Source organism: Girardinichthys multiradiatus, chromosome 18 (genome assembly GCF_021462225.1).
Source record: "Girardinichthys multiradiatus isolate DD_20200921_A chromosome 18, DD_fGirMul_XY1, whole genome shotgun sequence".
Taxonomy (NCBI): domain Eukaryota; kingdom Metazoa; phylum Chordata; class Actinopteri; order Cyprinodontiformes; family Goodeidae; genus Girardinichthys; species Girardinichthys multiradiatus.
Genome location: NC_061810.1, coordinates 9,822,020 through 9,834,288, shown reverse-complemented (window position 1 = coordinate 9,834,288; position 12,269 = coordinate 9,822,020). Strand labels below are relative to the sequence as shown.

At 38.8% G+C, this 12,269-nt stretch overlaps 1 protein-coding gene across 9 annotated transcripts in view; it reads left to right on the top strand.

The window, feature by feature from the left end:
• Window positions 1-1,189: 1,189 nt before the first annotated feature.
• LOC124883862 (chloride channel protein 2-like) overlaps window positions 1,190-12,269 on the top strand; it is a 231,731-nt gene continuing 220,651 nt past the window's right edge. For 3 of the 9 annotated variants that reach the window (XM_047391275.1, XM_047391274.1, XM_047391278.1), the window contains exon 1: window positions 1,192-1,629. In XM_047391275.1, coding sequence (XP_047247231.1) covers window positions 1,579-1,629 — 51 coding nt within the window. In that variant the 5' untranslated portion in view covers window positions 1,192-1,578. Of the gene's footprint in view, window positions 1,630-12,269 lie in introns of all 9 variants that reach the window. The other 6 variants (XM_047391279.1, XM_047391277.1, XM_047391280.1 and 3 more) reach the window with 3 other exon arrangements.

The following is a 12,269-nucleotide window of genomic DNA, read 5'->3' as shown; positions in this document are numbered from 1 at the left end:
AATTAGTCATTTTTGATTTGGAGAAGAACATTCCAACTGTTTTGTTTACAATGAGCTTTAAGCAAGATTGGTTTAGACGTTCTGATACAAGGGCCATAGACTGTGTAAGTTCATCAGCATTGTTGTGATAAGTATGATTCTATCCATTTTATTGCATCTGTAGAAAAAACGAATTTAATAAATTTGGTCAATAATATTTTGTGATTTACAATTTCAAAAGCTTTTCAGGTCAAGAAACACAGCACCAACAACCCCACCCTTCTCCAATAATTGCATTATATTTTCTAAAAAGAAAAAATTAATAGTCTCTGTAGAGTGCTGAGCTCTGAAGCCAAATTGCATTGGGTGGAGCAAAAAAGAAGAGGTGTTTAGATGTGTAACCATTTGTTGAGCAATAAGCTTCTCAGCTATTTTAGACAATGTTGGTGTAATATTGATGGCCTGCAATTATCAATGGTTGATGGATCTCTATTTTTATTGACAGGAATGATAGCTGATGACTTCTATACCTTGGGATCTATTTTTAAGTTTGGTTTATTGGGGGTATTAATATAGGTCTTTCAATATAAATGTGTCCATACCATATCTGTCTATTGTTTTGGAAAGTTTGATTGATCTTATTGCCTGTAAGACTTTGGTTTCTGTAGCACCAACTATACAAAACAATGGCTCCAAACTATTTATTGGACACACGTTTTGTTTTTAAAATGGGAAACCCCTGGGTAATAGCGAGTACAGATTTAATGAAGTAATGATTAAAAGTATCTGCAACTCTCTGTGAATTATTTATAATTTCTCAATTTATTTTTATTTCTCCATGTTTTTTGTATTTTGGGTCCTGTCCTACAAGCTTTTTCAATTGGTTCCAGATTAATTTGGGATTTCACTTGGCATTCTCTTTCATACTCAAGAATTAATCCGTTTTATTTTTCACTACTTTATTCCTTAATGTTAAAAAGACATTTTTAGCACTAGCGGGGTTACTTTTAATTGCACTTTTTAATTCTCTCCAGTTCATCCAAGGCAGCATGTTTTTGTTGCGTCTGTATTTGAGTTGGAACTCATTTTTTTAATGATCCTCTCCATTCTTGTTACAAAGTTGCGACCGTCCATTTCACAACCAGTTCCCTGCAATATCTCATCCCAGTCAATCTGCTAGACAGCATTTTTAAATCTCCGGAACCCAGAGTAGTCACAGTGCACCTGGACAGAACAACCTCAGCACTAATTTTTTGTGGAAGCGTTTTCTTCCTGTTTACGAACTCACGTGTAGAACCCACGCAGCGAGTTTCTCCTCGGTTTGATTGACTAGATGTGGAAGGAGGCTGGACTCCACTCCACACTCAAGTCCCGCCTCGCGCGTGTTTCTTACTGGGGAACTAAAGCTATAAAATGAAGCGCTTTGGCACAATAACAGGGGGACAGCGAGAAGCTAGAGATCACCTGGTGAACTGTTGTACGGACACTTGAGTCAGTCTGATGCGTTAACCACCGGAGAGACGTCGCTGACTGGGTTTCCTCTCACTTCCACACCGAAAAGTCTTCCATCCAGTCGCCGGGTGAGGACGGAGCAGAACCATGGCGGGAGACGGTTCGGACCAGCGAGCCCTGCAGTATGAGCAAACCTTGGTGAGTCTCACTTGTTGGCCACTTTGACCTTTATCCACGGCCCTCTGTGGTCTCCTACACCTGGGTTGACGGACTGAAACCGCATAGCTAACCCCGCACACATCTGGTAGCTAAACAGCAGAATGTGGATAAAAGTTGAAACGAGTGAAAAACAAAGACACAGTGGAAAGAACAGAAGCCGAATGACACATTGTTCCATTTACTTGCTAAAAACACAAGTCAGCCTGTAAAGTAGTGGCGAGTCTACTCACACTCATGTTTCATCAACTTTCAAACGTAGTTCAGCCTGTTGTGCTTTCTCGCGTGTTTCACCGCCGTGTCGGCCATGTGTTCCTGAACACTATTACCATCCACGTAAACAGGCAAGGTGACAGTAGGTGTAAGAGACTTTCTAAAGGGTTTTAACACGAACTATTCACTGACTTTCACAAGCACAGAGGCTCAGAGAGCGCAGCTGCTGGCGGTGAGAACATCTGGATTCACATGCGGCATCTCTTCTACCCTTTCAACACCAGTTTGGCCAAACTGCAAGAAAATACAAGAAACCCCCCTCACCCCTTTTTTGATTCATAAACTGTTTATACAGATAGGCTCAACAGTATTCACACCCCGGGCAGATTTAGATTTCAAATAAATTTCTAAACTACAAGGTTTATGTGTTGGAACTGGCACAGGTATCTCCTAAAATGTAATATGGCAATGTATGAGAGCTGTCATGTTTAAAACAAATCCAACAATTTCTCTTTTTTTTTTTTTTTTTACATTACTGCAAAACATTGCATGTCAGAAAATATCTCAATAAATAATGGAAATACATTATTGACAATAAAGCACTCAAACCCTTTTACATGTTTCCACTCATTTTGATGATTTATCTTTGTTGATGAGCCCCAAGTCCTAAAGGTTGGAAGGCTTCCTTCCAAGCACCCTAATCTTTAGCTCCCCTTACACATTCTCTGTCAGATTCAATTCAGGACTCAAAAATGTTAAAAATACTTTGAGTCAGAAAAAACATGTTGATCAAACTAAAAGATTACTTTAAATCCAAGTCCAAAATTATTCCAGGGGTAGGAATAATTTTGAGCCTAGCTGTACATTTGACGTGCAAGTGAGTAATTAAACTTAATTGTATTTGTTTTGAGAGGCTCTAAACTTTATTGAGCCTATCCATCTCTGAGGGTTGCTGATAACCGGCAGTGTGGCGTGTTTTGAAATTCATGATGAATATATAATGTTACATTTGTTGGATGCTTCTTAAGTTTTAGAAATGTTTGCTGGATGTGCGTTTAGTTTTCCTGGCCAGGTTCTTGAAATAAACAGTTGTGCAGAAAGATTTAGGTTTTGTTTGTGTGCCGCTGGAATTAAATGTTTGTCGGACACGATTATCTGACAGCTGTCAAGTTCACTCTGCAAACCCTTTTCACCTGACTGTTATTGGGTTGAACTCATAAAACAGGGAACTTTCACACAGCAGTGCCTTCCAAAAGTATTTAGGCTGTCTTTATACAGTCCTGAAACATCTTTAAACTTTAATGTGTTTTGTTGGGCTTTTATGTAATGGATCATTACAAATCCTGCATAATTGTAAAGTGGAAATGTGTTTTCAAAGTAATTTTACAAATTGAACTCAAAATAAGCCTTGCCTTTGTAGTCAGCTTCAACTGAATCAATAATTTGTGCAACTTCCAGCTGCAAGTCTTTTGGGGGATGTCTAGCTTTGCATATACTATCCACTTGCTTATTCTTCTTTGCAAACTAGCTCCAGCTCAGTCAGATGGAGAGTGTCTAAACTAGAATGTTCAAGTCTGTCCACATATTCTCAGTAGGATTTAGGTCTGGACTTTGACTAGATAGTTCAAACACATGAATACACTTGTAATCTAAATCATTCTCTTGTAGCTCTATGCCTAGGGTTAATGTCCTGTTAGAAGGCAAATCTTAGTCCCAGTCTCAAGTGTTTTGCTGCCTCTAACAGGTTTTCTTCCAGGACTGCTCTGTCTGTAGCCCCCTCCATCTTTCCAACAGCTCTGACCATCTTCCTTGTCTCTGCACCCCCACCCCCCATATGATGCTGCAGCTATAATCTTGCACTGAGTGGATGTCCTGTTCAAGGTGATAAGCAGTGTTTTTATTTCTACCCAACATAGAGTTTTGCTTGTATGCTACAAGGTTCATCTGACCAGGGCACCTTCTTGCATATGTTTACTGTGTCCCCTACTAGCTTGTGGCAAACTGCAAACAGGACTTGTTATGGCTTTCTTTCAACAAATGCGTTCTTTCTGCCACTCTTCCATGAAGGACAGATTTGCAGAGTGTACGACCTGCGTACACCTGAGTTGTAGATCTGTGCAGGACCTTCAGAGTTGGCGTGGACTGCTTGGCTGCCTCTCCAGTTAATGCTCTGCTTGCCTGGCCTGTCAGTTTAGCTAGATGTCTTGGTAGGTTTGGAGTTGTGCCATACCCATTTCATTTTTAGAAGGATTGATCAGTTTTCATTTAAAGTCTCCAAAGCTAGGCATATTATTTTATAACCTTACCCTGCTTTCAACCCCTCCACAGACTTGCAGCATGTTCTTCACATTGGTAAGAAGGGAAATGTTTTTGGACCAAGTTAAACTTTTCTGGATAAAACTTCTGTCAGGTCAAAATAATCCCCATTTTATTTCTGGTTTTATATGGACCAGCTCAGTGGCACTGAGGTTTTAAATTAGGAGGGGCCACAGCTGTAACACCACTTTGGACTTCTGTTTCTTCTATTTAAAAAAGTTTCTTTGTCAAAGGGGAAAAAAATGACACATCTCCCCGTGTGTTTTGTGTTAATCTGTGTGGGTTGTGTGAGAGATTACACAACTTGCGACCAGCTGATTCAGCACTGGAGACTCCGTCACCCTGGCAGGTCTCGTGCTTGGCCCCTCGGCTCTCTGAAAAGGAGACGAATAAATAAGTAAAAAACCCGACTGTTTTGTTTTCCACCTCTGCTCATCCTGCTGCAACATAGTGAAATAAATGGAATAAAACAAAAATGGCTGCAAAATGAGAGTAGTCTCATCAGTTCTCCCTCTCTTTCTGCCCCCGTTGCAGCTCTTCGCTGTGGGCTCTAGTAACACGGTGTCTTTGTGTGATATTGGCAGTCGTGATGGTTGTGTGGGTTTAGTTGTGGGCAGCGAATGCTCAAAGAGGCCAGTGTGTTGGGCTGTGAGAGAGAATGAAAGCTGGCGGGGTCGGAAGTGCTGAGCACTAGGACGGTAAAATCTGCCTCCAAGTACCGTTAACATCAAACTGAGACATCAGTAAGCATTTATAAAAGCCTGATCTATCAATAACTCTGCTGTACACTTAAATTACCAGTCATTTGTTTTATGGGCAATATTAGATTTATGTTTACATGTGATCAAAGGTAACATTTTATTTTGTGCTATTTAAGGGCATGGATTGGATCTTTGAAGTGTAAGGTTAAGGTTTTCATGTGACGTGACGTCCTCACCAATAAAAGACTTTATTAGAATGTGTTAAACATGCAAATTTATGGTTGAAAAGAATTAATAGTTGGATAATCGAGCCAGTGCCAAACACTGGACATAATTTTCAATTCAGTGACATAAATCAGACCTGAGCCTCTTTTAGCAGTATAATTTAATCTACCCATCTGTTTACCAGACACATGGGCATTAGATGAAAGCGTCTGCCAGGCAACGAGTAGATGACAACCGACCATGATATTAGTTCCAAAATTGGATTACTCAGTCTTTGTGTTTTTTGGTTAGAAGTCAAGGAATGGCTGTTCATCCAGTAAGCAGTATGATTGATTTATTCTGGGACAGACAACTTTCTCATTCTTTGCAAAATGAACTTGTCAAGTTGGAAAATTCCAGTACGTTTTGGTAAATATGCTTGAAAATGGGTATTATGCAGAATGTGATTGATGGTTTGCCAGCTATGTTGCCGGTTTTTTGGATATGCTTTCATAAGGCGTGCAGATAAGGTGACCCGGTCATCAGAACATATTTTCTTTACCAGTTCTTTATGTTTCTGTTCCTGCATGTCTTTAAATGTTGTTTAACAACCAAACCTCAAGGCATTTGAGAATGTTTGCAGTGTAAGTCTGAAAGTGTGAGTATATTTAGCTTAGATGGTGTATGTAAAGCTGGCTGGTACACGCATTACCTTGTATGTAGGAATCATTAGGAGATGGGTGTAAAATCTCTGTGCTTTTACGTGATAGAACAAAGCCAAAAGGATAAGAGACGGCAATAAACAATCAAAAAAAGCCATAAACTGTCAGGTACAACCAGACACAGAGTTAATACCTGCAACTAAATCATATAAACTGGCTTTATTGAACATTAGATCTGTCAGGAAAATCATTTTTAATCAACGACTTCATTACTGACTACAATCTGACGTTATGTTTTTAACAGAAACATGGTTACATGTCGACGCCTCCGACCTACAATTTTCTTTGTGAGAGCAGACGGCAAAGAAAAGGTGGAGAGGTGGCCACTTTGTTTAAAGATTTACTAAAGTGTAAAAAAGTATTTCTGGGCAAATTTGACTCTTTTGAATATTTGGCTCTCCAGGTAAAGAGCCCGGTCCTAACCGTGTTCTTGAATATTTACAGGCCTCCTAAGTCCAAAACAAACTTTATCAGTGATTTTAATGAGCTTTTATCTGTGATGTGCTGATTATGACTGTTTAATTATTGTGGGAGACTTCAACATTCACATGGACAATCCTGAAGACAGAAGTACAATAGATCTATGTGACACTTAGAAATTTTGGTTTGACTCAACATGTTAAACAGCAAACGCACAAACAGGGACATATTTTGGACCTGATCATCATTAAGGGTCTAAACATTTCCAAGGTGTCTGTAACTGATGTTGCCCTATCTGACCACTTTTCTGTTATTTATGAAAGCATCATCTGCAAAGAGACATGATAAGAAAACACATTTTTAAGGATGGTGCTGCTGAAACGTTTAACCAGATTTACTCTTCTACCTCCACTTTGCCCTGTAACACTGTAGATGAGCTGGTTGATAACTTTAATTCTAAAATCTCAGACATCATTGATTCAATTCCTCCAATTAAAGTGAAAGTCGTTTCTGGGAAGAAAATGTCTCCATGGAGAAGTGCTCCACCAGTCAGAAGTGAAAAACAGGAGTGTCGAAAAGCTGAACGCAGGTGGCGAAAGACTGGACTCCAGGTTCACTATATTATCTATAAAGAGAGACTATACAGATATAATCTACAACTGAAAAATGCAAGGGAATCTTTCTTTTCTGAGGTCATCAGCAAAAATATTAACAATGCTCGTGCATTATTTGCCACGGTCGACAGGCTAACAAACCCTCCTGTAACTGTAGCATCTGAACTCCACTCTACCAGGGCCTGCAATGAATTTGCTAACTTCTGCATTGAAAAAACCTAAAAGATCAGAGAAGCAGTCAGCACATCCACATCAACTCCAGTACCAATGCTGTCTCCAACAAGAACTGATTTTGAAAAAATTTCCCAATTTCACCACATAAACTACAAACACTTAGAAGAAATCGTACACCAATTAAGCTCTTCTTCTTGTTTTACCCACAGTTCTCCTTAAGAAATCTTTTCCCATAATGACATCTGATTTAATACAAATAATAAACACGTCCTTTTTGTCAGGTGTTTTCCTCTAGACACTGAAAACAGCAATTATCAAACCTCTATTGAAAAATAGCAACTTGGACAAGCTGCTACTACAGAACTACAGGCCTATATCAAACCTCCCTTTCATCAGTAAGATTATTGAAAAAGCTGTGTTTCAGCAGTTATACAACTTCCTAACAGTGACCAACCGCTTCGATGTCTTCCAGTCAGGCTTCCGTGCTCACCACAGTACAGAGACTGCTCTTGTCAAGGTGTTCAATGACATCCGTATAAATGCAGACTGTGGAAGAACCACAGTGCTGGTATTATTGGACCTTAGTGCAGCATTCGACACTGTTGATCACTCCATTTTATTAGAGCGCCTGGAAAACTGGGTCGGCCTTTTTGGAACAGCGCTCGATTGGTTTAAATCCTACTTGAAGGACAGGGACTTTTTTGTATCAGTAGGTAACTTTACATCAGACACCACAAAAATCACATGTGGCGTTCCCCAAGGGTCCATCTTAGGGCACCTCCTATTCAATATCTACATGCTCCCCCTAACTCAGATTTTAATAAACAACAACATAATTTATCATAACTATGCAGACGACATACGTTATGATGTCACCAGGTGACTACGAACCCATTCAAGCACTGGGTAAATGATTTAGAAGAAATCAATGCATGGATGTGCCAAAATTTTCTTCAGCTGAATCAAAACAAAACTGAAGTAATAATCTTTGGACTAAAGGAAGAGCGTTTAAAAGTTAGCACACAGCTTCATTTAATACAGCTAGAAACCACCAGTCAGGCTCGAAACCTGGGTGTAGTGATGGACTCAGACCTGAACCTTCAGAGACTCATAAAGACAGTAACAAGGTCAGCCTTCTATCACCTAAAGAACATCTTCAGGATTAAAGGACTAATGTCTCAGGAGGACCTTGAAAAACTAATTCATACGTTCATCTTTAGTAGAATTGATTACTGCAACGTTGTCTTCACAGGTCTCCCTAAAAAGTCGATCAGACAGTTGCAGTTGATCCAGAACACTGCTGCCCACGTCCCCACTAGAACTAAGGAAGTGGAGCACATTACCCCGGTTCTAAAGTCCTTACACTGGGTCCCCGTATCTTAAAGAATAGACTTTAAAATACTTCTGTTAGTCTATAAATCACTGAATGGCTTAGGACCAAAATACATTACAGACTTGTTGTCAGTGTATCAACCACCCAGACCTCTCAGGTCTTCTGGCTCAAATCTACTCTGCATAACCAGAACCAAACATGGAGAAGCAGCTTTTAGTTCTTATGCTCCACTAATCTGGAATAAACTCCCAGAAAACTGTAAATGCGCCGAAACCCCAAGTTGCTTTAAATCAAGATTAAAAACGTATTTGTTTAGAGTGGCCTTTGAATGTTTTCTCTAAACATTATTAAGTTTTCAGTCCAGTTTTCCTTTCGTTTTCTTATCCATCATTCTATTCTCTATTTTTTTTTAATTACCTCTGTTGTTTGATTTTCTGTATCATTGTCATGTTATTCCTTTTGTACAGTGCCTTGTTGCTGAAAAGTGCTATATAAATAAACTTGACTTGACTTTAGTCTCTACATGTCTCAATTTGGTTATGATGCTGATTGTCACTAATGCCCCCCTGCACCCCCCTCCTCCAAAGTATAACAGTATTCCCAGGCAAGGCAAGACCTTTTTAAATACCTCAGACAAACAATATGTATGTATAATTACATATTTAAAAAAAGCAAATAAAAGCAACCAACCAAAACTAAAACCTTCTTAGCGATCTGCTGTTTCTCTGCTACAATTTTACAACCATGGGTCTCTTAGCTGCTTCTATTATGGTTGGTCATGTTTTGACAGGTTTGAAAGTTTTGCTTTACTCTTTCCATTTTTGAAGAATGGATTGAAGTTAGAATAAGATGTTCACAGGTTGGGATATTGTTGAAAACCAAAACCTGCTTTCTCCAAAACTCTATTCCTGGCCTGTGTGCTCTGTTAAACATCGTCTAAACACAATGTAAACACAGCCTAAGCATATTAGACATGGTCTAAACACGTTACACACGGTCTAAACGCGTTCAACACGGTCTAAACACATTAAACATGGTTTAAACACGGTTCAAACAATTTAAACACAGTCTAAGCATATTAGACATGGTCTAAACACGTTAAACATGGTCTAAACACCTTAAACACAGTCTAAACACAGAACATTTGTAACTTTAATGAACATACAAGTTTAAGAATAAATGCACTATTCCTCCTAAACTAAATTCTGAGCCTTGCAAACAAATTTGAATAATGTCTAAGATCACTAGATTTTGAAAAACAAACTAAATTATTCTAAAAACATCAATATATATTATAATTTTATTTCTTATGTTTAGATTCATAGGGAATTTGTTTCGACTTGGGTCTTAACTGTAAACATCGAATGGCACTTTCTTTCCTAACAGCACAGGATCAGGAGAGTACGCGAGTTGCTCAAGGAGGGGAGACAACGTTGTAAGAGGTTTTGAACAAACATAGCCGCATGAGACCTAATCAAGGTTCAAAGGGCAAATTTTACGAGTCAAATCAAACTGTAGTTTTCAGTTCAATTGAACGTGGAAAAACCTTTCCAAACAACTGTCAAGAGTTAATTCTGTTGTCAGGGTGGCAGGGGGATTTTGGTTGTTTATCTCGTTAGGCTATCTTCCAAAGCTTCCTTGGTGCTTTGTGTGTTCATCTTCATTAAACATAACTTGAGATCTTTTGTAAGCCATTAAAGAAACCTCCCATACTGCAGGATAGGTTTGATGGAAAATTTGAGTGGTTTTGAAGCTAGGTTCTTCTTTGGTTTTATGCTAATAACTGGTCAAAGCCTAATCAAAGTTTTGGTAAAATTTTTAGTGTCTCGGGAGTCTTTCTGAGCAGAGTAACTAAGTAGAAAAACATGGAAGTGAAACTGCTGGAGAGAAATATTGTAAATTGTGACTGTGTACGTGTGCTTTGATGTTGTTGGTGCCTGCTCTGCTGTGACAAAGCATCATTTTAACCCTGTGTTTTCTTCACTATTAGACGTACTGAAGCTGCCACCTTGATGGAAGTAATGTTAGTGGATTTATAGTGGAAATTTCCCTTTCCTCGGCTGTCTAAATCATTTTACCTCATGGGTAAATTCTCATTTTATATTTGCAAGATAGGTCAACAGCTCCTTGACCCTTCTGAGTGTGAAGACAAGTGTTTGCTTAATGTGGGCTGGCTGGATATGCAGATAAGCATCAAAAACACCTAACCAAACTTGTCTCTTTGTTACAAAATACCAACAACTAACTTTAATTTTGTTTATTTCTTGTTTAACAATGTTTGCTTTCTGCACAAACAGCCGTGATACATTGCCCCGGTCAAAGGTTGTGCTAGAAAGGTTTAGGTCAAACAATCTTAGAAAAGGAATTTCAGCTCATAACAAGGAGCTGTTTTACAAAAACAGGGAATTTGGCAGATACTCAACTAGACGGAGCAAATGTTGACCCTGTGTTCAGGTGAAATCAAAACGTGTGTTCCACTTGCTCTTCGTTCCCCGACGCTTTGAAATTTTTGGGCTGTGTTAATAATGAATTACTTAGAGATGGAGAGAAGCTAGAGACTGAGTGTGAATGATTACCCATGAGCCTCTTAAGTGCTAAGGTGTGCCTCTTCATTAGTGCCATACAGTTATTTCAACCTGCTCTCCAGTCCTCAAAGATTGATTATACAAAGGATAGAAAAGGGAGATCTCAATGCAATGGATGCTGTTTGTGGTTTAACCCTCTGAAGCAGAGAAAGCTGAATGTGAAGCTTCAAGTTAAATGCAGAATTAAAAGGTGCTCGTATGCAGACTGGAACAGAATGAGATCTCATTCAAGCAATTTCCAAGACTGAAGTATGGAAAAAATGTATCTGTCAGTCCGTCCGTCCGTACATCCATACATCCATCCATTTATAACGATGAGCTTTGTAAAACTAGTAGGCTAGTAAAGTTTTGATTTATACGTTTAAAAAAGGGCAACAAAAGGACTGACATCTGTGGGAATTAGAGTCTGGAAAAGCATGGCCTTTTGACTTAAAAATGTTTAAGATAATTTTCTACTATGCCATCAGTTATACATATATTCTCCTGTTAGATGTTTTTTTTTTATATATTAAAAAACAACAGCAGATGATCTTGTGTTTGTATCCGACTCTAAAAGAAATGTAGCATTTAAGGGTTGCAGTTATCTGACTTGAGGTGTTTAAAAAAAACCAAAAAAAACATTGTCTTCAAGATAAAGCCTGGTGTTTGAGTAAGATACTCTCTGTTAGTACTGTTCTTCTTTGAGAGATAACAATTGGAGTGCTGATCAGCTTCTTGCATTTGATTTTATTTCCACTACCTCGTCTGAATTGAGTTAAAATTGCAGCAGCAGCATCATGCTGTGGGGATGCTTTTCTTGGGCTGGTCATAGTTGATGGGAAGATGGATGGAGTTAATGACGAGGCATTCCTGGAAGAAAACCTGTTGGAGGCGGAAGACCTGGGACTGAGATGGAAGTTCACCATCAAGCACAGTGGTGTCTAAACGTTTTGCCATGATGCCCGAAATCATTATCAAGCAGGCCACAAATTAGATAAAAATAAACAAAAACATATTTTTAAGCAAGAATTTCCATCTCTAGATGTTCAAAAGTGGTGGTGACCTACCTCAAAAGATTTGCAGCTGTAATTGCAGTGAAATGTGGTTCTTGAAAGTGACTTAAGGGAACTTAATACAAATGCACTCAATACTTTTTCAATCATTATATGAAAACAAATCTTTAAAACTGAAATCATCTGAAAATTATGTTGTACTTTGTGTTGGTCAGTTGCATAAAATCCCAAATAAAATACTCTGAAGTTTGTGGTTGTGATGTGACATAATGTGGCAAAGTGGAGGAGTAAGAAAACGTTTGCAGTGAATGAAATCCACCAAGTTTAGTTGACAGGACAGGATGCTGT